The 25,000-nt window shown below is 40.7% G+C and overlaps 1 protein-coding gene across 1 annotated transcript in view; it reads right to left on the bottom strand.

Annotated features, from left to right (window-relative positions):
- Nucleotides 1-248: 248 nt before the first annotated feature.
- LOC135116239 (GTP-binding protein Rit2-like) overlaps nt 249-25,000 on the bottom strand; it is a 47,616-nt gene continuing 22,864 nt past the window's right edge. The window contains 5 exon segments of the mRNA XM_064033605.1: nt 249-2,807; nt 2,810-3,043; nt 8,987-9,179; nt 10,409-10,426; nt 10,428-10,501. Of these exon segments, the coding sequence (XP_063889675.1) occupies nt 2,776-2,807; nt 2,810-3,043; nt 8,987-9,179; nt 10,409-10,426; nt 10,428-10,501 (551 nt within the window). The 3' untranslated portion in view covers nt 249-2,775.

The following is a 25,000-nucleotide window of genomic DNA, read 5'->3' as shown; positions in this document are numbered from 1 at the left end:
TTTATCCTTCCTTCACTCTTTTCCTTCGCTCTCTATAATTCCCTCCGCCGCCTCTTTCTTCTTGATTTATTTTCCGAATTCGGCTCTTGTTTCCTTTTATTTCTTCGTTTTATTTTTTTTTTCGCTTTCCGTTTGTTTTCCTGTTTTTTTTTCATTTTCGTGTGATCATTATTTTCTTTTGGTTTGTCTCCCATTATTTATTTTTTTTCTGTGTGTGAGTCTTAATTCATTCTCGTATCATATTTCCGTTTATTTATTTTCTTGGTTTTGTTTATGTTTTATTTTTCGTGTCCGATTTTCTGGTCACGTATATGTATATTTCATTTCTTTTTTTGTTTCATTCTTTTATGTCCATCCTTCGTTCATATTTTTCTGTATATATATTTTCATTCCTGTTCACTTCTTTGATTTTACTCGCATTTCTCGCATTTCCCATTTTCGTTTGCATTTATTTTACGTTTTCCTTTCACTGTACTTGCTTACGTGTACCTCTCCCATTTCATTACGTTCATCCCTTTTAATTCTCCATTGCATTCCTAATTTTAACTTTCTCGCACCTTTTCCTTCTATTAAATTTCGCACATTTCTCATTTACATTTGCCTTTCCGTATTTACGTTTCCTTTCACTGTATTTGCCTACGTATGTCTCTCCTATTTCATTAAGTTAATTCATCGTAATTCTCCATTGCTTTCCTGATTTACCTTCTCATACCTTTTCCTTCCTTCTTCGTGTCTTCTCGCTTGCTGCTCCTCCTTCCTGCATCTGCTTAATGGTACACACGCAGCCTTTGTTTTACTGAATAAACCCCGAAAAAAAGAGTGAATAACGGATTTTCCTTATCGACACGTGACTTCACAACCATTATCTCTCACTGGAGGGCGTAATGTTACCTAGGAAGGAAATATTGGACCCCCAGCAACCCTAGAGGAAAAAGTAATGTTTGTGTGCATTGAGTAAAGTACGAGTAATGCTGGACATCCTCTTGTCTTTTGCTTCTTATTACCTCGTCCTAAGGCTTGATATCACAACAAGCTTCTTTCTCAGGCCCGTACTCTGAAACGCTTTGTTCTCTCATCAGGAATGTTTACAAAGGCCACAGAGGCTATTAGTCAGGTTCTCACGGCTATTTTATTTTCCCATTACTGATACAGATTTCTGATTATCACTGGTGTTATGAAAATCCACTAGAAAACCGCAATATCTCCCTCGTGAGTCTGTTAAAAGTAGGGACACAAGACAGCAAAGCGTTTCAGATGACGGAGCTTAAATACTTGCCTTCAGCACTGCATTGGAATATCAGATTACATGTTCTGGAAAGGAAGCTTAACGTAAAACCAAGTAACTATTATTTATACCTCCGAGATGCCCTTCAGACGCGGGGAGAGTCGAGCAGAGTTGCGGAAATTTCCCGGCAAAGTTCCCTCGTCCAGGAAGGTTGTGGGAGTTTGTTGATGCCTCCACTGCGGGAGTTTAGGGAGACGGAAGGTTCTTAGTCCGGAGGAGGGGACGAGGGAGGGCTGGCAGAGGTACGGGAAGGGCCATGACAATGCTGCAGTTGCCAAAAAGTGCCTGTAACTTTTATCCTTTCTCAAGATTTTTTTTTAGTTCCTCTGTCTTTTTTTTTTTTTTGGACACTTTTCACACTCAAAGTTTTATAATTCGTGAGATCAAAGCAGGTATTTTTTTGTGAGTGTAATAAGGAGGGATTTTGTTTCTTAATTACCTGTATGTACACATGATATGCATTTTTATTCACTCGTTTCACTCAGCGTAGGATTTTCTCAAACTAGTTCTTTTTTTACTTTGTCCCTTGTACATCCCTCCTCCCGCGACGCCTGGAGGCAGAAGATTCCAACACTTTTGTCACGTTCAGATGCATTTCCCCGCATGATTTTTTTCCCCCAGTCCTTTCATTGTCAAAAAAGCGCTTCCTTGGAGCTCTTCGAAGCGATAACTCACCCCAAACTGCGAGGAAGACTTGTCGAGGAGGAAGATAAATGTTTGTTTATAGATCCGAGTGTGGAAGCTTGGGTGAGAGCGAAGGGGACAGAAGAGAGAGAGAGAGAGAGAGAGAGAGAGAGAGAGAGAGAGAGAGAGAGAGAGAGAGAGAGAGAGAGAGAGAGAGAGAGAGAGAGAGAGAGAGAGATGGAGGAGATCGAGAACGAGGAGCAACGACGCACTGGAAGGATTGAGTAGAAAGAAGAAATAATGGGAAGGGACCTGGGAAAGGATGGCTGGAGGAATGGAGGAGAGGAGGGAGAGGGAAAGAGGAATTAAATAAAGGTTGAGGGTCTCGTTATCACCAAGAGGCAAACCTGAGGCCTCCGTTTCCCTTTCCATCGTGCCCAAACAAATTACATTCCCTCCTCCTCTTCCTCTTCCTCCTCTTCTCTATTCCATGAGGCACAGAGTCAGTGGGTCTCTGAATTCTAACAGAGAGGGGAAAACACACCCGCTAGACAGCACTTCATTCAGCACAGGGCGAGCACACGCAGGAGTGGGGGAGAACACTCACTCTCCTGTGCATTAGAGGGACTCCTGACTCCTGAACACACGTAGAGTCCTGAAGTCCCCTTGTGTCTCGCCTGTGTGTGTGTGTGTGTGTGTGTGTGTGTGTGTGTGTGTGTGTGTGTGTGTGTGTGTGTGTGAGTGTACGTGTGCGTGTGTGTCTGTGAGTGTGTGTGTGTGTGGTCCCAGCCGCTCCCCCAACGGAAGTCATGAGGTGTCTCTTGAAGCCGTTTAAGCGTGGAGTAGTAAAGAAGGAAGAGAAGAAGTCAAAGGACGTGTAGGTTCTCGCATGACTTGCTTTTGGTTCCTTCCCACACACCTTCGTCAGGAAGCTCTTGACCTTGAGACTCGCCGAGGTCTTGGAGCCGCGGTACTTCTTCCTTCGCGTGCTTCGTTTCCTCTTAGTCTCCGGCGGTCGTGTCTTTAGGCGGATCTGCTTCAGTATCCCCACCAAGAGCTCGTCCACCTGGTGATTGAAGCCACTGGACGTCTCGATATACTTGCAGTCGTAGGAATCCGCCAGGTTGGATCCCTCTGAGCCACAGCGAGTTCATGGAAAGAAAAGACCGAACAGATAATGCATGCAAGATAATGGGACCTCAAGACCTTGGATATTCGTACAATTATTCTGTGTCTGCTTGAGGAAAAAATGTATTGTCCATTTTGTTAAGTGCCTGAAAAGATGTGTTATTAAGACTAGTTGCTAATTTGATTTCTAGTCGAGACGTTGTTTGAAGAAAGAGGTATCCATTTATATAATAAAAAATTCACAAAGCTCCAAGCAGGGCACTTACACACTACATGGCATTGTGGTTCTTGGTCAAAAATAAACTTCACAGGCCTTTGATATCACGAAGCTCTACTAGTTGAAATCTGCTTTTGTTTTTGACATGACAGAACGTCACTTAGGCGACTTAAGTCAGGCATGTTTCTCGTGGAGCGTTGCCACTAATAGGTAACTTTGAAGTCTGTTGAATGCATCAACCTCGATTTCTGAACAGGAATTTTCGAAAATGTTTTAAGATATACCACCCGCGTGCATAATTTTTAGCTTCCTTTACTCGCAAAGAACCAACGCTAATAGGTACGTTAAAAAATAATAAATGCATCAACGTCGATTTAAAAAAAGCAAAATTCGATAATATGTTTAATATTTTCCTCCTCACGTGCATATTTTTGCATCCCTTTTTCTTTGAAGACTCTACTGAGAGGAAAACGTGAGCGTGTTGCGTGGGAGGCCAGACTGATCAGATGCTGTGTTTTGATTCCAGACATCAGGGGACACTTACCACGTGCTCCTAACTCTGAACCATGCTTTGATATTTCCTGTAAAATTATATCTCTAATCCCTCTGCACACACAAATGCATCCAACTTGAACTCCGGAGTGCAGAAACTCACATGTAAAATATCGAAAGTATTTACGAGATAATTACCTTAAGGCATAAATCCACATCGAACACTTGAAATGATCAATGAAAAAGCAAGGAATAACGATAATAACAACTGTGATAGTAGTAGTAGTAGTAGTGGTAGTAATGATGGTGAGAAATGGATATAAGGATTTAACACGCAGTTTTATCATTATTACACACACACACAAAAAAAAAAAAGAAAAATAACACGAAAAACCAAACCAGACCAAAATAACAATTATCACTATTCTCACTCATCTGGCAATCTGAAACTGAGAAATATACTATGCCTCCTTCAGCGCCTCCTTCAGGTATCACGGGGTCTGCGAAGGGACGTGATCCTCTTGGCCGTGTGTGTGTGCGTGTCTTATCAATGAGCGAGGTGTTTGCTCTGCCTTGGAAGGATCAGACGCAAACACAATCTGGCTCATAGTGAATGTATTTTGACTTCCCATTAATATCTGGAGCCTTATTGAACGAGATAGATAGATAGATAGATAGATGGATGGATGGATGGATGGATGAATGGATGGATGGATGGAAAGATAGATAGATAGATAGATAGATAGATAGATAGATAGATAGATAGATAAATAGAGAGAGAGAGAGAGAGAGAGAGAGAGAGAGAGAGAGAGAGAGAGAGAGAGAGAGAGAGAGAGAGAGAAGGGAAGATATAATGAGATGTTTATTACGACGGTGGGAATACGTACGGTAGGTTAATGAGAGAGACAGAGAGAGACAGAGAGAGAGAGAGAGAGAGAGAGAGAGAGAGAGAGAGAGAGAGAGAGAGAGAGAGAGAGAGAGAGAGAGAGCGAAGCAAGCTGAACGATAACGCACTAAGTTTCTTAATCACACCAAAATGCAAATCTTCTTATGGATATATTTTTCATTATCATCCCTTCCCACTAGCACTGGCAAAATCTCTCTCTCTCTCTCTCTCTCTCTCTCTCTCTCTCTCTCTCTCTCTCTCTCTCTCTCTCTCTCTCTCTCTCTCTCTCTCTCTCTCTCTCTCTCTCTCTCTCTCTCTCTCTCTCTCTCTTTCATTAAGCTGCATATTTCGTCCCCCAGTATCGCTCCCGGTACGTAAATGCACGAGAGATCATAAACTGCAAAGCCCACGCCGTGCAACACCAAATACCGGTTTTACCTCACAGTACATTTGCTTAAACTCTGAATTTCATTTCCTTTCAATTTCCGGGTTATTTCTGTTTTTTTTTTCTTTTTTTTTTCTAAGGGGGAGGGAGAAGTAGGAGGAAATAAAGAGCTTTTGCGTACAAGTTTCGGAAATTCCTTAATCTTGCTTTCACGGCGCAGATTTCAAGCGTCGGGTGATGGAGGAAAGTTTGGTGCATAATGGAGCTCTAATTCCTGAGGGTTAAAATTCGATAGTGGATATCCTCCCTTCCTCTCTCTCTCTCTCTCTCTCTCTCTCTCTCTCTCTCTCTCTCTCTCTCTCTCTCTCTCTCTCTCTCTCTCTCTCTCTCTCTCTCTCTCTCTCTCTCTCTCTCTCTCTCTCTCTCTCTCTCTCTCTCTCTCTCTCTCTCTCTCTCTCTCTCTCTCTCTCTCTCTCTCTCTCTCTCTCTCTCTCATGTTAGGTTAGGGGGTCAGGTCAGGTTCATCCTTGATAAACTTCGAGGTCATAGGGAACGATTTTTTTTTTTTTTTTTTTTTTTTTTGAAGGAGGTTGGCTGAATACGCAGAAAAAAGTTCTATCTATTGATTCTCCCCCAGAAAGAGTTTCAACAAGTTTGGGCAGTTTAGTTTCGTAGATGTCTTGCTCACTCATGTCTGTAAGCAGCGGAAGTCGTAGGAATGCCAGTTAACAGTTTCTCCTACAAAAGAAAAGAACTGTAAAGGAAGAACCAATTGAGGCCTCAGGGTGCCTTGAAACTTCTCTCGTAAACAAGGTGAAGTCGTAGGAAGGGAAGAAAATAGAAACAAGTAAGAAGTTCTAGGAAGGGATGGAAGAATAACTAGAAACACTAGTTAACTCTTGCACAAGTGACGTAAAGTGACAGTAATCATAGCTAGTACGAAAAAAAAACAAGAAACAAGCAAAAAGTTCTAGAAAGGGATGAAAGAATGGAGATACTGTTTAAATCTTGCACTAGTGACATGGGCAAAGTAAGTGACAGTAACTATAGCTAGAGTAAAAAATAAAAAAAAGTAGGAAGTTTTACAAGGGGATGAGAGTGAAAATACAAGTTAACTCTTGCACTAATGACGTGGACGAAGTAAGTGGCAGTAACCATAGCTAGAGCGCAAAGAAAAAAAAAAAACGAGTAGAAAGTTCTAGAATGGGATGAAAAACTGAAAATACTAGTTAATTTCTTGCACTAGTAAGTTGGACAAACCAAGTGCCAGTAATCATAACTAGAATACGAAAAAAAAAAAATCCTAGACGCTCGTAACAGTTATCGGTGGGTGCTTTCCTAAATCTTCGCTCATTCTCCGTTCTTACGACGCTGAGATTTCGACACTTTTGACAGTGTTCCAGGAAGTTTGGGGGGGAGGGTGTGTGGACTGAGTCAGCTGAGGGATTTCGTGGATGGACAATATCTGTGACTTGACCAGCTGCTTCTCCTGCTCCTCTGCTTTCCATCCCCTCCTTCCTTCCTTCCTTCCTTCCTTTCTGTTATTGTTTGTTTTATTTAATGGTTGTTTTAGCGGTGGTGGTTGTGCCGGTGGTAGTGGGGGTAGTAGCAGTAGTAATAGTAGTTTTGTGTTGAAGTTGTGGAGATAAGGGGTAAAAGGGAGGAGGAGAAAGAGAGAAAGGAGTAAAGTTGAGAGTAGGAGCAGTAACAATAACAATACACATAACAGTAACAACAGACCACCATATACTACTACTACTACTACTACTACTACTACTACTACTTATACTACTACTACTACTACCACCACCACCACCACCACCACCACTAATAACACAACACAACAGCACCTCGTACCATCACTCCAAGTACCATCATATTCAGAGCTTCCTTCCTCAAGAGCCTTATAATGACCAGTCCAGCATTTTCCTTTCCCATGACCTACTTGCCCCCTCCCTACTCTCCCTTCCACTCTCCCTTCCACTCTCCTTCTTCTCCTCTCTCCCCCTCTCACTGCTGGTCGCCTTCATTTGTTTGTTTTGATCGATCAGCTGCCGGCTTTGGCTTCCGCAGTGGGGGGCGACGGGAGCTGCACCCCCCTCAATACGCCTAGACAGGTAAATGGAATGGGCAGGTAGATAATGTTTGAACTAAAACAGACAGGTAGAGAGATTAGAAGAGACTGACAGGTTAGTAAGTAGACAGATTGTGTACCTGGACGTATTAGGTTTGTAGCGAGATTGATGGGGTGGTTGATGGATTGCCAGGTAGAGAGAGAGAGAGAGAGAGAGAGAGAGAGAGGAAGAGAGAGAGAGAGAGAGAGAGAGAGAGAGAGAGAGAGAGAGAGAGAGAGAGAGAGAGAGGGAGGGTAGACTGGTATATAAATCAATACGTTGAGAGAAAGATTGGAGTTAGGAGGCAGAGAAGTATAGGTTTTTCTCTACTGAAGTGAAAAAAAAATAAGATCAGAAAATGAACCGTTCGCTCTCCACCTCAGTGTTTTTTTTTCATCCCAAAAGATAAAGAAGAAAGTGGGAAGTTTTGTATTTGATAATTGGCTGCTTTTTGAAACTCTCAAGGGGTTATTCGTGGATGCTTCTTACAGGTATTCCGAACCGTCGATCTTTGAGAGTCGAAGTTATTTTTTACCTGAGTGTTCTTACATTTTCCTTTACTCTTCATTCGGATTTCTACTTTGTGACGTCACGCTTTATTTATCCCCCGAGTCTAAGCCAGGGTCATTAGGCAGACACAGATTAATGGAGTGGCTGTGTTCGTTTTTATATATTTCTCCTGCCTTTCTAAAACGTTCCTTCCTCTGATTTTTTCCCTTAAACCTTTGTCTGTGAAACCTTCCTCCATTTCCTTAATTCATCTTCCTTTTTCTCCTTATGTCTTTTGTTTTTTTTGTTCCACCGTTTGTATTTCGGACACTTGCGGGAGGCAGACGCTTATTTTCTGGTTTTGTGAGTCGTGATAAGAGGCGAGCAGCTCATTTCCATTTTTTTGTTTAGATTTTCTTAGGAAGACCAAATTAATTGCTTATATTTTATTCAGACCCTCATTTAACTCGAGGCAGAAGGAACGCCATCTTGCCGCTCCTTCATACACTTCCACACACGGCTGCTAATGATCCCGGCCAGCATTAATCTTTAGTGAGGCATTTTTTTTTGTTTATCATCCTCGCTTTGTAAAGGCAGCCATTTGTCGGATATGAATTTTGTATTTTTCATTTGCTTTTCGAAAGGAGGAAGGACAGTGAAAGGAGTGAATTATTACGACACTGCGTATTGAGTAAGAGGGTGAGAGGGTGAGGGAGGGAAGGAGGGATGGAGAATCTTGAGTTGCTATTAGTCAGATCAGAACAGAAATACCTGCACTCATCGCCACGCTGCTGAGAGAAAGCGGGAAAGTCGACTGCAAACGTAGGTGTGGGTGTATTGGCGGGAGTGATTCTGTTTTCCATTTTGTGACTTAATTTAGAGAGAGGAGTTTCAAGACACCTCTAAAAATAAATTGGTTAGTCCGATTGAAGAATTTTTTTTTTTTTTTACTTTTCGGGATAAATAAAGCGCGATTTTTTTTATGTTTTGTAATAGTTTGTGTTGTCGCTGGCCCGCCTCCATATGTAAAGGGAAAAAAAATATATTGTCATGAAACAACCATAATATCATTTATGGATGGGATACAAAGACAAGGGGTGCGATAAAGCGAAACTGACGGCATGCAACTCTCGCTTTCCACCCCAACCTTCACCTCGCCTTCCTTGACGTCACTGCGTAAAAGAAAAGAAGAAAAGAGAAAAAGTCTCCCATCTGCTGATCACAATTAGAATGACCTATGGAGGAGAGGCAAAGGTTGAAATAATTACTACATTTTAGCGGGGCCTCACGAAAAACACTGCCATCTACTCATCACAGTAATCACCTATAGAAGAGATCAAGGGTTGAAGTAAGTACCGCAGCTCACCTTTGGACGACACACAGCGCGCCCTCACGATATCCGTCTTGTTGGCCACTAGGATGACGCCCTTGTTGCTCATGACGTCAAGGCGCCACAGGTACTGCAGCACCTCCTCCGCCCGCAGGTAGCTGGCCCGCTCCGTCACACTCAGCACCACCACGAAGGCATGAGGCTCGTAGGTGGTCAGGTAATTCTCCACCTGTTCGGGAAATAAGGCACCGGATTCTCAAACTCTTCAGCTTATTACAAACATTTAACAGGTTGTACTGCATGCTACCGAGTTTTTAAGATTTTCAAGATGTTTTCATGTTTCTGATGACAGGTTAACAACGATTGTGGAATTTTTGGATTATTAACGGGCTCAATTGAAAGTTTTTTTTTTTTAAGTGTTTTCATGGTTCTAGTGATAATTTATCGAGGATTCGGCACTTTTAACAGGCTCTAGTGAAAAAAAAAACTATTGGGTCTACTTTTGTTTTCATAATCTTAGTGTTAATTTAATAAGAACATTTTTCAGCAGTCTGGTGGAAGTTACTGGAATTTTCAGTGGTGTTTTCATTGAATGGTAACACTTTAACAAAGATTCTACACCACAAATCGGGAAGATCACAAAAAACCCGGTGGTTTCTGAAAATAGTCTCCGTGAAAGCTCAAAGCATTTAAGAACACGAGCCAGGAAAGGAAGAGGCGGGCACAGGTGCGGCCACGTGTCTTTACTGAGAAAGGTCACGTTAGCATTTCTTGTAGTTTATGTGTGTTGTAAAGGGCAGACTCCCGTGGATTATTAAACCGGTCCGCCCACACCAAACCCATCGTGTAGAAAATGATAGTCTTTAATATTATATCTTAAAGGAACGACTTGTCCTTGTGGTGTCTTCGTGGCAAAGGGGGAAGGGATTTGTTTAATGATGGCGGCCTTTAATGATTTTTATATAAGACTTTCTTTGTATTTCCGCCCTTTCGTTGTTTTTCCAGCTCGTGTGCTCCGTGTCTCTTTTTCCTAGTGTGTTTATTCATTAATTTATATTCCTGTCTATTTGTTGTTAAGAGCCCTTTTTGTACAGTCCCTTTTTCATAGTATTTTTATTCATTAATTTAGATTCATGTGTATATGCTGTTTGAAGCCTCTATGTACTGTTTCTGACGCACTTCACTACATCCAGAGTTCACACACGTCCATTCACAGCCTTACACTCATCCCTCATTCATATCACCCTCCACTGCCTCTCCTCACACCGTCAAGTACATCCTCACACGCTTATAACACTCATCCCTCACTTACACTTATCCTTCACAGGCTTTTCAGCTCGCCCCCCTTACACTTTTCTCCACCGTTCACTTCCCCACACTTTTCATCACCCTCCTCTCGCGTCCGAAACATCCTCGCTGGTTCTCCTGCCTCGCCTTGCTTTTCCTTGGTTCACTTACCGTCATCTCGTCGGCGGGGGTGGTCAACAAACATAATCTCAGACTCCTCCCCGTCCAGCATCACGGAGACGGACTGCTCCCCGTACTCCTCGTCTGAAACCGAAGCATAAAGACAAAATCACATCCACATCATAATATTTCCGGGAAGATTCGAGTGGAGCCTTCAACTTTAGAGGCTCTCAGGCAGATCCCTAGGGCGTAGGAAGCAAAGAGCAGGAAGGAAGGGTGGACGCAGGACCTCATAGGGTGGAAGGAGTGTATTGCATGTCCAGGAGAAGAGGGGAAGGTGTGTGGATACTGTAAGGGTGAGGGGAGATCGAGGGGGATGAGAAGGGATGAAGGAAGAGCCTCGGGGAGATTGGCCTCTAGTTCCTCTCTTGAATGGAAATGAAAGGCGAGGAATAAACTTCAGGGTTCTCATTTATATACACACTCACACACCCATACACATGTACATACGCACATAAACTTGCAAAGGACGCACATTCCAATAACGCATGACGAGAGGGCGCGGAAAAATAATGGCTTTGAAGTTTGTGTTTGTGTTCTGGTTTTATACAGCAGTAACAGAAGCAGCAATAACAATAGCGTCATAACAACGACGATAACATCCTTTTTTCTTATCCCTCCTCTTCCGTATCCCCATTTCCATCGCTATCTATCTTTGAATGATAGGAAAGAGTGCTTCCCTAAACCTATGATCTCTATGACACCTTTCACCCCACAAGAAACACAGCAATCCATTCTATGCATCTTTTGTTATTGGCATGACTGGAGATTCCTGGGTTGTACTCAATGAGAGTGACTCCTGGAGGCTGTCATCCAACTCTCAACTTTTGATATATATATATATATATATATATATATATATATATATATATATATATATATATATATATATATATATATATATATATATATATATATATATATATATATATATATATATATATATATATATATATATATATATATATATATATATATATATATATAAGAGAGAGAGAGAGAGAGAGAGAGAGAGAGAGAGAGAGAGAGAAGGAGAGAGAGAGAGAGAGAGAGAGAGAGAGAGAGAGAGCGCTGTCCGCTGTTCAGTTCTAGAAAACAAAGATGTTATTTGAGGAGTAATGTGAATCTAATTCGCAAAACATTTCCTCATCGGTAATACTCGTATGGGAATTATATTTTTTGAGCTTTGATGACTAATTAATTTATCAAAACTTAAAATTCCAGATAAAAGTGATTATACTAGAAATGCACATCACTTTGTTAATGTTTAGTTATTATTTCCTTTAGGTCGTGCCTGTCACTGCAGTCCCTTTAAGTCTTTTTTCCTTCAGTTTGACACGAAGCCTTCGGGGTGACCATGCTCTGTTTCACTAACTCTGTTAGAGTTAAATAATCCCCAGTCCTTTCTTTTCGCTACGACGAGATACGTTTACTTTAATCTTTTACTCTTCTCTTATATTGGAAAACTTTCACTCATAGTTTCTGCAAAGTTTGTACCGTAATGGATGATTGTTTTAATGACATGATTGTTTTTTGAACGTCCATGAAGGTGATGGTCTCCTGGTCAGCACTGGGTCATTGTGGAAAGTTGGCAGATGTCGTGATTTTTTTTTTTTTTTGTACATTATTTCCGGTCTTATTTCTAATGTAATTTTCTAATCTGACCTTTCCTCTTGTTTCAGAATATTGGTGACTGCCTCTGGCGCAGCATTTAGTGAATATTTTATTTTTAATCTTCCCTGTTACGATGTGTTCCTTCAGTTCTATACAATATCCCCCCACATACCTCTCTCTCTCTCTCTCTCTCTCCTCTCTCCTCTCTCTCTCTCTCTCTCTCTCTCTCTCTCTCTCTCTCTCTCTCTCTCTCTCTCTCTCTCTCTCTCTCTCTCTCTCTCTCTCTCTCTCTCTCTCTCTCTCTCTCTCTCTCTCTCTCTGGCCATGTTGCTTCACTGGTGGACGAAATAAAAGATCGTCATTTCTCACTAAAATATTTCATGTCCACACGTCGTCCCATTTTGCTATTCGTCCGTGTCCACTCGCACGCTTTACGCCGATTTCACGCCGTGTGCTCGTGTCGGAGTCTTTATCCCGTTGTTTGTTCATTCTGTAGTCACACCCCATTCAGCTAAAGCTTTAATCCCGGAATAGTGTAGCCACGAGTCCTTTTACATTGCCGTTCTCACCTTTCTAAACGCTTGTATGGAAGCATCTACACCCTCGCACATCCGCCCACTCATGTCCACACCCACACACCCATATTCATCCACCACACGCACCGAACACATGAAAAAAAGAAAAATACATATAAAAACTTCACTGTAAATCGATACAGAGTTACAGATTGGCAGGGAAAGTGCAACAAAAAGAATGCCAGCAAACACGCCAGTTTATTAAAGGCGACAGCTGCGTTGACCGCTGGCGCAAGTGACCTTCGAGTATAGTTAATGTGTTACTGCGATGGCGAGCTGGCCGGGTGTTGCTGCGATTTACCCGGCTGGTGTTGAGCTGAGGGTGTTGAAGAGTGTGGGACGAGGCTTGCCATGGAGGCTTCGTGTATGGCTCCGCGTGTAGGCGAATGGGAGCTTGTGTGTATGGAAAGGGTGTATGGATGGCTGTGTGTAGGGTTTGTGTGTCCATATTGTATAGTAGTTGGTGCTTTCCTGCTTTGTTTAAGAGTTTGTGTGTTTGTGTGTGTTTGTGTGTGTTTGTGCGAGTGGGTGTGTGAAAGAGCAGCTGTGCCCACCGTTGCTGTGTCCAGGCGCCCTCCCCTCCCTCGTGTCCAGTGGTGAATGCAATCTTTCAATACGAATAACAGACAGGAGTATGATTGCTTGTGTCCTCCATCCGGGGCGCCGGGGACACACTCGGCAGGCGTGAGTGAGTCCTCGGGTGCGGACACTTCATGCCTCCTTCGGGTCTGGTGGCGAGGACACTCAGGACACCCGAACACTATCAGCAACGCCCTTCTCCATGTGGTCAAGAGGACAAGTCTCTCTCTCTCTCTCTCTCTCTCTCTCTCTCTCTCTCTCTCTCTCTCTCTCTCTCTCTCTCTCTCTCTCTCTCTCTCTCTCTCTCTCTCTCTCTCTCTCTCTCTCTCTCTCTCTCTCTCTCTCTCTCTCTCTCTCTCTCTCTCCTAGCTTCAAACAATAATAACAGTCCCATGGTAATAAATGGTGTTGTTATTGTTGCTGTTCTGAGTGATGGTGATGACAGTGACGGTAGCGATCAGCTCCGTTTGTGGTGGTGAAAATAGTGCTAGTGGTGATGCTAGTGACGCTTAGCTGTGATGGTGGTGGAAATATAGTGGAGATAGTGGTGGTGATAACTGGTGGTGTTTGTGGTGGTGATGACCGGAACGACAGGCTGTGGTGATGGTCGTGGTAATGGTGGTGATAGCTCCTGCTACTGACGGCAGACTGAGGTGGTGATGGCGGCGTTGATGGCGCTGGCGTGGTTGGTGGTGATAGCGGTCGGACCCGAGGGCATATCTTTTGGTGTATAGGTTTCAACATAACACCAGATACACCTAAACATACACCCCCCGGCCAGGCCATACACTGCTGGCGTCCGGGGCGAGGCGGCTTGTGCTGGTCGATTGGTTGGTCGTCTGGTGGAGTGGTCGACTGGTTGAACGGCTGGTAGACTGGTAGAAAGACTAGTAGGTTGTTGAAAAGATATTAGACTGCTTGACTGGTTGACTGGTAGAGAAGGTAGTTGATTATTGAGCGGATAGCAGACTGGTGTGACTGGTGCTTACTGGTTGATTAGTTGAAGCACTGGTTGAAGGACATAACTAGCTGGAGAACAGGTGGGAGGACTTAATTACCTGAAGGACCGGTGGAAGAACTTAATCACCTGAAGTACTGGTTGAAGGACTGGCTAATGGTTTGAAGGAGTGATTGATTAGTCGAATAACAGACTGAATAATTAGTTGAGCAGAGAAGCGTCCTATTCACGAGATTATCAGCAGTTCAAGCAGTGAAATAAATCATTCCCTCTATCGGCGCAATACTCCTTTTAACCAAGTGGATGAAATGGCTGATGAGCGGTCTTAACAAATAGCAGGTTGAGTACCTAATCAGCTGGGTGACTGGCTGATTGAGTTCCCGATTGTCTGCCAGAGTACCTGATTACCTCGTTTCGTTCATAATGGGCCGCGCTGATAAAGGCACCGAAAATACTCAGCATCACCATTTCTCCTCCGCAGACAAAATATAAAGGTAAGCGAAGGACAAATGGATGAATCTCTCTCTCTCTCTCTCTCTCTCTCTCTCTCTCTCTCTCTCTCTCTCTCTCTCTCTCTCTCTCTCTCTCTCTCTCTCTCTCTCTCTCTCTCTCTCTCTCTCTCTCCTTTTTCTTCACCCATTTTTTCCCTTTATTTTTTGTACTGGGCAGTCCATTTCTGTCGTGGTAGTGAAGTGGCAACACGTGCCACTTATTGTCATTTGCACTTGTCTCGTATTCCTGGAACGAGGTCATTATTTACCCCTTTTTTGAATGGGTTGATCGAGTTGCTATTGTCGCCATCAATCGTTGAGTGGAGAAAAGCGCTTCCTTAAGCAATGCGCCGATTCGTCTTCGGTGTCTCCTTCATGGTGTGGCACTCTGACGGCGGCCGCTGATTGGACGTTCTCGTGAGTCCTCGCCTCTCTGATTGGTTCTTGGTTATAGACGTCATAAAATCTTGCTTGTTTTCCATTTCTCTCTTTTCTTGACATGTAGGGGTCTTGGAAATGGTTCGATGTCACAGTGTGTCGTTATTTAAAATTGTTCTTAGTACGTAAAAGTTAAACATTACTGGAATACAAAATTGATGCCTCTGACAGAAAACAAAATCTCGTGAGAACAAATAGTCACTTTTTTCCATGTCCTTTGATCCCCAACACAATATCTTGGAGAATAGAAAGAGGGGAGGAGAGGTGGAAGAAACAGGACGAGGGAGTAGAGGAAGGAGAGAAGGATATAAAGAAGGAAATGAAGGAGGACATTGGGGTTTTATAGACGGGGGTGAGTGTGTGTGTGTGTGTGTGTGTGTGTGTGTGTGTGTGTGTGTGTGTGTGTGTGTGTCTGTATCGATGAACGATAATTGCCTTTGAGTGCTTTTGTGTTTGCGAGAGAGAGAGAGAGAGAGAGAGAGAGAGAGAGAGAGAGAGAGAGAGAGAGAGAGAGAGAGAGAGAGAGAGAGAATAAAATTCGTGTTAAATGAATGAAAGAGGGAGAGGGAAGGACAGGGAAATGGAAGGAGATATATGAAAGAAAAATATGACGAAGGAAGAAGAGAATGGGGAAGAAGAGAAAGTCAAATATCTTTCCATCTTGTTCAAACAAAATCAGTCATCGGTGTATTCGTTTCCCTCCAAAAGTTTTCCCGATGTAAAAGCAAACAGTGCTCGTTCGCTCCCCAATCTTCTGCCCAATCACTATCCACGCTACTTGAGGAAATAGGAATCCGGGAATAGGAACTAATCATCATTCATTTTATGCGTCCCTCTACATGATTGGAATTGGTACATAGATTGCTTCAGAACAACTCATCTTACATTCTGTTCACTGGGATTATTGAAATATATAAATCAGTCGTTTCAAAACCAATCATCTAATTCTGACACGTACTTGGAGATGATTGCGGCGGGGAATTGACTCACTTCAAAACCAATCATCTTACATTTTACGCACAACTGAAGATGATTGGAATGAAGAAATCATCAGCTCCTGAACCAGTGTTTTAATATTTTGCACGTGGAGATTATTGGATTAAAAAAAGTCACGCGCTTCAAAACCAATCTTCTTAAATCTTAAGGACGGCTCTAGATAATAGGAAGAGGGAAGATATTCGCTGCAGGAGCAACCATTTCATATTTTACGAACTCTTGGAGACAATTTGGTAACAATTTGCTCTAGGATCAGTCATGTCAGTTTGTTCGCACGCTTTGAAGTGATTGAAATAAAAAATTTACTTAAATATATAGCCAATCATCTCATATTTTACAGACACCTCGTGATTATTGAATAGGGATTTGATTTCCTTTAACCCTTTCAATGCTGTTTGAGTTTCTTTAATCATACACCACTGTGAAATATTCCTTGTCATTGTACAGCCATTTTCAAACATCACACTGGTTAGACATTGGAAAATCTACCCTTCTAATCTCCTAACTTTTGTCTTTCTCGTAGATGCTTGTAAAGATCACGTACTGTGCTTTTAATCTTGTGACTTGTTGTATATCGCAGTGAAAGGGTTAAAATTTCATGTTGCATCTCATGTTGCAGGTGCTTTGAGGTGATTGGAAGAGGGAAATGACTACCTCTAAAACCAATCATTTCATATTTTACTGACGCTTTGAGATTAATAGAATAAGAAAATCAGTCGCTCCAGAACCAGTCATCTCTTATTTTAGACACGATTCGAAATTGGTAGCATAGGAAAATCAATCACTGTACATCCAATCATCTCACATTTTACCATTTTTTCAGAAACAGGCAGTAACAACGTGCCCTCCCTGCCATGGCGAGTGATTGGCAAGCTTCAAAATGGAGTGTGTGATCAACTTTTTGTTTCTGTTTGTTTGTAGTGAAGGAGTTTGAGTGACGGAAAGTGGCGTGTGCCTCGTCCGGTTCCACGATTTTTCAAGGGAATATACCAACTACATGGTTACCTCTGTTTATCACGAAATGTTTACAGTTCTGACGTAACAAAAATGCACGCATAATTTCATGCATTTATTAAGAAATTTTGTGTTTATTATTAAGAAAATTACAATAATTTTGTTCATTTAGAGAAATGTGAACAATTTCTTGCTTATCGAGGAAATTTGCAGAACTTCTTGTGTTTGATACGAACATTTGCATGATTCTCGTAAGTTTTATTAAAAAGTGTATAACTTAGTGAGTTTTTTTTCGAATAGTTTAGTTCCGTAAGCTTTATCGAAGAAATGTGTATAATTTCGTTAACGTTAGTGAAAAAATACAAAATTTCGTTTTTATTAATAAGGATGCTCATGATCTCGTGTCAAGTAAGAATTTTTTTTTGTCTAGCCTTCAAAAAACTAATAACCTGTACACAAATAGACGAAGAAACGAAGATTTTTCCTTCCTACAGAACGAACGATGATAAGGAAAATAAATGTTTGAGAATGTTTACAAGAGATGATTATCCTTCCTTCAGCAGACCAAACAGCGCGTTAGGGTTAGCATTAAGATTTAGTACACATGTTCTGAATGACGTGACACTACAAATAGAGGAGGAAAGATAATTGGGTGATAACAGTGAGCATTTGTCTTTCTGTAAGAAAAAAAATTGGAACTAGAAGAACAAGAGTAATGATAGTGATGTTAGTAATGATGATAGTGCAACTGATGCAGCAGCAGTAACGGCAGGAACAACAACACTATCAGCACCACCAACAACAGTGATGATTATTGTAGATGTAGTAGTAGTAGTAGTAGTAGTAGTAGTAGTAGTAATAATATTGTTCCTGTTTTGTCCGAAGGCATATGCAGATAATGAGAGATACAAATCATTGCTCAAAATTAAGGAGAAATATTACTCTATGCCGGCTACCTAACGAAGACTTACACTAATATTAATACCAGTACTATCATACATATTATAAAGAAAACAAAATACTAAGGACACATAGAATACTCGTGAATGCTACTCATTATACTTTCCTCTCATTCATTATAGCAAGAAATCCTTCACGTGTAGGTAAAATATACGGGAGGCGTGACAAGACTTAGTTTTTGGAGCGTTTGGTGCGCACGTAAAAATAAAAGCAATAAAGAACAGGAAGTTGTGACGTAATTCTTTTATTAGATTTACCTCGAAACTCCTCACTTGCACACAGTCAGGAATAGAAGGCCAATGTGACAAGACGATAAACGATTTGTGTCCACGTAAAAATAATATAATGGTAGAGAGAAAGTTTAGTAATTCTTCTGTTGAGTTTAGTTAGAAATCCCTCGCCTGCATTAGGTAAAAAATGGACAGCCAGAGTGACGAGACTTGATGGGCGTTCTGTGTCCACGAAAAAAAAAAAAAAAGCAAGGGTGATGTTATTCTTTTTATTAAATTTAGCTATCGCAAATCTCTCACCAGAATTAGATAAAAAGTAGACTGTCAGGGTGTTGAGACTCGATAGGCGTTTTTTTTATTCACGTAAAAAGAAGAGAGAGAAAGACATAAAAAAAAAAAAAAGTGATGTTACTCTTATTAAATTTAGTTAGAAATCTCTGGATTAGATAAAAAAAAAAAAAATAGACGCCCATTCTGGTTACGAGACTCGATAGGCGTTTTGTATTCACGTAAAAAGTGAGACAAATAAAAAGAAAGAAAAAAAAAAAGGGTGATGTTACTCTTTTATGAAATTTAGTCGGAAATTCCTGAGCTGCATTGGACAAAAGGGGTGGTTGGTGTGGCTGGCCTAATGGCGAGGCATAATAGGCGTGTTGTGCGCATGGTCGATATTTAATAATGAACGTTTTGACCGGCGGGAGGTTGTTAAGTGATGGACGTCCCGAGTGTGGTCGCCTCGGACACCTGACAGCCTGAATAAATCGTTCCCCTGACAGCAATTAAGACACACACCTGCTCTCTCTCTAAAATATGGCTTTCATTTATTTTTTCCCCCAGCAAATATTACCATCGGAGAAAGGAAAAAATGCCCCGGGTTGAAAAAAAAAAGAGAGGGAAAATGGAAGAGAATTAAAATGTAGGTAAGGCTTTTATGATTTTTTAAAGTAAAGGGAAAGATTTCAGAGGAATTTTTATTGCACTTTTTTGTTGTTGTTGTTGTTGTTATTATTATTATTATTATTATTATTATTATTATTATTATTATTATTATTATTATTATTATTATTGTCATTATCATTATTATTATCATTAACTTTACTACTACTACTACTACTACTCTACTACTACTACTACTACTACAACAACTACTACTACTACTACTACTACTACTACTACTACTACTACTACTACTACTACTACTACTACTACTACTACTACTACTGCTACTACTACTACAACCGCTTACTACCAACATTATAGATGAGTTAATTAAAAAACTGACACTAACAACACTAAGACAATTAAAATTATCTCCCGAAACAAGTCTTGGAGTCACACAAATTAGATTAACCATAAGAAACAAATGTGAATGAGAGAGAGAGAGAGAGAGAGAGAGAGAGAGAGAGAGAGAGAGAGAGAGAGAGAGAGAGAGAGAGAGAGAGAGAGAGAGAGAATTAAAATATTGACTTAAATTATGCCAAGACGACGCACCTGGAACTAATTAAGCAAGACCAGGTGTTTCCCTCATCACAGGTAAAATTATTCGCTCTTTGATAAGCCCTACAAACCTTAATGGTGTGTGTGTGTGTGTGTGTGTGTGTGTGTGTGTGTGTGTGTGTGTGTTCTGCTAATTATCTGTTTATTTACCTGTAATGTAAAATTTTGCCCTATTCTATTTCCTTTCTCGTCTTTCTCTATTTTTTTTTCCTTGTCCTCTCCCCTTTAGTCTTCTCTCTTATTCTATCTTTCGCTTGTCGCCCAATTTTCTTTCTCCTTGCTTTCTTTCCTTTTGTCTCTCTCTCTCTCTCTCTCTCTCTCTCTCTCTCTCTCTCTCTCTCTCTCTCTCTCTCTCTCTCTCTCTCTCTCTCTCTCTCTCTCTCTCTCTCTGTGACGTAATGCATAAGTCGGGACCAAATAATTTTCTGACCTCATTCCAAAGTTTTTCTCAGACGTTGTGGAGGAGGAGGAGGAAGAGGAGGAGGAAGAGGAGGAGGAAGAGGAGGAGGAGGAGGAGGAGTAGGAGAAGGAGTTTGAGGAGGAGTTTGAGGAGGAGGAGGAGTAGGAGGAGGATGTGGAGGAGGAGGAGGAGGAGAAAGTGAAGGAGGACGTGCAGGAGGAAGAGGAGAGACAGGTATAAATATATAGAAAAGACGAAAGAGCAAGTAGAGAAGAGAAGGAGGAGGAGGAGGAGGAGGAGGAGGAGGAGGAGGAGGAGGAGGAGGAGGAGGAGGAGGAGGAGGAGGAGGAGGAGAACGACAGGAAGAGGAAGAATAAAATAACTATGATAATGTAATAACATATAATAATAATAATAATGATAATAATAATAATAATAATAATAATAATAATAATAATAATAATAATAATAATAATAAAAGGAGTAAGACGCAAAAGGAAATATAAGAAACAGAAGAAGAACATAAGGAAGAAGAGGAGGAAGAAGAAAAATAAACAAGAAAGAAGAAGAAAAAGAGAACGAAGAAGAAAACAACGACAACAACATCAACAACAACAGCAACAACAACAACTGCAGAGACAAAAAGAAAACGAAGAAGACGAGAAAGAGGAAGAGAAGCAGAGGAAAAAGAAAGGCAGCAGCAGCAATACCAACAGCAATGAGCTTAATTTCGTGGAACTTGAGTTACTTAAGTTTCTTGCAGGATTTTGCTTTTTTTTTTTTTTTTCACCTGGTCGCCTTTTTCCCTTCGTCTAATACTCCTGGTGCTGCGTGGCTGTCAGGAACACACGTTGGGTGGGTGCTGTGTTGTGGTGGCGAAACAGTTGTGTGTGTGTTGGCTTAAATTTGTGGTTTTTATTTACACATTTCATTTATTTACTCGTATTTATTTATCTATTTTTATTTTACTTTTCATATATTTATTTATTTATTCTTGTTTTTGCATTCAGGTTGTTTTAATGCAGGGTAATTATTTTTTATAGGGTTATTTTTGGTTCTGAATATCTTGTAAAAGGGACGATTCAGTCAAGAACTGCAATACTTAGGGTAATTTATATGATAATCATGCTTTAAGTTAGGTAAATTGAGGCTTTTTTTTTTATCTAGTGATTTTTTTTTTTTTTTTGAGACAGGGTATAAATTTTTAGGAATATTTTTGGTTCTGAATGCGTTGGACTTGACACGGAGTTGGTATACTTTCTGGTCAAGGGCCTTCTACTGTATTACCCTTTATCTAGTACAATCAGTTAATGTTATGAAATCAAAAGAATCAGCAGTTGGTGATTGGGGAGGAATCTTCAGCTGTACTATCCATTACTTGATACTAATAGGTAATGTAATGCGATCAAACAACTTAGTAGGTGATTGAGGAGGAGTATGATATGGATGTTCTGAGTTAGAGTACAATTTTTTTACGGGCAAATTTTGGCTCTGAATACCGCAGTTTATAGATGACTTGACCTAAAAGCTGCAATATTTTAGGGTGTTTATATGTTAGAGAATTTTCTGTGTCCGCCCAAATGATGTATATTGTTTTTCGGGTATATTGAGCCATGATGTGTTGTTTTTTCAGGGATATTCATGGGTGTAAATACCTCAGACCAGGGATAATTAAAAGTTAGAGATACGAATAGTTTAAGGAATGTACTCGTATGATAACAATGTTTTGAATTAATAAATGTGGTGTTACTTATGGATACTTTGAGTTAGTGATGTTCTAGGTGTGTTGGAAGTGTTGTGTTGAAGATGTGTTGCTTTGGTGCGGCAAACAAGCTGAAATATGGAAGGTACAGGTAGTGGCTTCTGTGCTTCTTAAACGATCTTATTCATGTATTAAGGATTTTTGAGCTAAGTATCTTTTAGGGATGTGTGTGTGTGTGTGTGTGTGTGTGTGTGTGTGTGTTTTATTTTTTTCGAAGTGTTAATGCCTCTGGTCAAGGGAACAGAATAATAAACAAACCGATTATTTTGCTGCTTCCGAAAAAAAAAAGAAAAAATCGAAAAAAGTTGGCGAATTTTAAGGTATTTTGATACTAATTTTGAAGCTGTGCAAGTTGTAGAAAAGTACAAAAATAGAAACAGATAGTGATTTTCAAAAAGAGACTTGTAGAGTTTGCTAGATAGATAGTTCCAGAGAGAGAGAGAGAGAGAGAGAGAGAGAGAGAGAGAGAGAGAGAGAGAGAGAGAGAGAGAGAGAGAGAGAGAGCGAGTTAGTATACGAATTTGGTTTTGCTGCTTTCTAAACAATATATAACCGGGAACATGTACTCAAACATCACACAGTCTAATTAGCAGTCGTCACAAGCTTACCAATAACCAGTGTGTAATTATGCCGAGTTGGAAAAAAAAAATAAATATTACACGCAAAAATGATTTACACTTCAATATCATCCCAAATCAAGCGAGGGTCACGAGTGTTTTTGATAATCACAAGTTTGGGTTTATACATTTTTATACACATAATTCATACATAGAACTGGATCAAATAGAGCGTGTTTTGCGTGAACGGAACTCACACGCAGAAATGATAATTCGCCGACATTAGCACTCTCTAGTTAGCTATATTTCCGGTGTGATGATTAAAAGTTTATTTGCCGAGTATAATATCGTACTTGAAAATGTGTGTTTTAGGGAGGGTAAAAGCAGCGGGTCGCGTTTTTAATTCGGGTAATTTAATAATTTGGTAATATAAAAATAAGGTTGTTTGGTTAAATGCTCGAGTGTGTTGCGCCATTCGTCGAGCGAGAAAAGTGACGGTTAAACGAAGCGGAAAAAAAGAAAAAATAATAATAACAACTCGAAGTAAAAACGGTAAAGAGGAACCAAAGGGAAAACTAAAGGGAAAATTACACGGGGAACGCTACAATGGGAAAATTGAGATGGAAAAAAAAACGAGGTGAAAAAGAGGGAAAATAGTAGGAAAAAAATGAGAAGAATTAAGATAGGCACTTAAAGTAAAAGAAAAAAAGCTATAAATAAAAACTGAAAAGTAAAATTTTGGGTAAAAATGACAGAGGGGAAAATAAGTTAGAAAATAGTCACCAAGTACTAAGAAAAAAGAGGAAAATGCGCTTAAATAGAGGAAAAAAACATAAGCCGGAATTATATTTATTTTATTCTTATCTGTGTACGTCTTAATTTGTTTTTTGGCATGATAATTATTTTTCCACCTCCTCCTCCTCCTCCTCCTCCTCACTCGCTTCATTTCCTGGTTCAGTACATCAAACAGTTTTTCTTCCCACCAATCCCATCCTTGTCACCGCTTCTCAGTATATCTTCATTTATCATCTCGTGTACAATATCGTATCCGTTTCCTTCTGTTTTTATCTTAGTTTTTATCTGCGCTCTACTCCACCCTGTGTATCTTTTCCCTCACAACTGCTTTCTTTTCAATCTTCCTCCAACCTCCTCCTCTTCCTCCTCCTCCTCTTCCTTCTCCTCCTCGTTCCTCCTTGTGTTCCTCCGACAGTTTATCTTAATTTTTCTCTTTTGTTTCTATTTTCTCGTATGTTTCTCTTCTGTTTGTTTATACTATCCTTTAATATTAGTTGTTCCAGTTAAATTAGTCTATCTAGTGATATATGGATGGGAAGGAATGTTTTATTTTGCTGTAAAAATAATAAAAGCAACATACGAGTAAGCACTGGTGGATGGGGAGGAGCCTTCTTCTGCACTATCCTTTCTCTGATACTTATTGTTAATGTAATCAGATCAAATAATTTTGTTATAGGTGGATGGGCAGCAGCCTTCTACTGTATTACCCTTTATCTAGTACAAGCAGTTAATGTTATGAAATCAAAAGAATCAGCAGTTGGTGATTGGGGAGGAATCTTCAGCTGTACTATCCATTACTTGATACTAATATGTAATGTAATGCAATTAAACAACTTAGTAGGTGATTGAGGAGGAGTCTTCTGCTTTACTATCCCTTATGTGATGCTAGCAGTTAACGAAATCAAACTAGCAATGAGTGATTCAGGATGATCTTTCCTCTGTATTATCCTTGATCTTATTAGTTGTTAAAGCTATGAAAGCAAACGCATTAGTAAAGGGTGATTAGGGAGTGACCCTTCTACTGTACTATCCTCTATCTGATATTAGGAGTCAGTGACGGAACCAAGCAGTCTTGTTGGAAGCTACGGATACATTATTGTTTGGAGTCCTTTGGGTCCTTTGAAGTAGTCGTCGTTGTCCTTCACCTTCTCCATCCTTCAATCACTAGGAAGTCCCTTGGAGGCGACCTTGCACCAACCAAGTTTAATCACTGTCAGTTAGGTTAATTAAGCATCCCTAGTGATGTATCGCAGAAGAGCAGCTTGGCACGGGCTTCGGGGTGACAGAGATTGATGTAGAAAGGCTTGAGAGGACGCCAGGAAACTTATATGGCAGGTTAGGTCGACAGTGAAGGGAGGAATGAGGGGCATGAGGGTAGTCAGGTGGAGGGTGGATGGGTGGATGGGCGGGCGTTTCTTCGATGATTGACTGGTATGGGCGCAGTGAAGAGAAAGGAGGTTAGTGGAAACTCGAGCAGGAGGAGGAGGAGGAGGAGGAGGAGGAGGAAGAGATGAAGTAGGGCGGAGGGAGAAAGAATGGAAAGTAAGAGAGAGAGAGAGAGAGAGAGAGAGAGAGAGAGAGAGAGAGAGAGAGAGAGAGAGAGAGAGAGAGAGAGAGAGAGAGAGAGTGTCAGTGAAGGGGCGGGAAGAAAGGCGGGAAGGAGACAAGCTGACATTCATTTAAGATAAGTTTTCGACTTAAGTGGCATTAGAATGACCTGTCAGTGAAAAAGAGGAGAAGGAAAACCTTACTTCCAATACTTACGAACGAGGAAGAG

This window comes from Scylla paramamosain, chromosome 30 (genome assembly GCF_035594125.1).
Source record: "Scylla paramamosain isolate STU-SP2022 chromosome 30, ASM3559412v1, whole genome shotgun sequence".
In the NCBI taxonomy this organism is placed as follows: Eukaryota; Metazoa; Arthropoda; class Malacostraca; order Decapoda; family Portunidae; genus Scylla; species Scylla paramamosain.
Note: the sequence above shows the minus strand (reverse complement) of the source record. Positions and strands in the feature narration are given on the sequence as shown.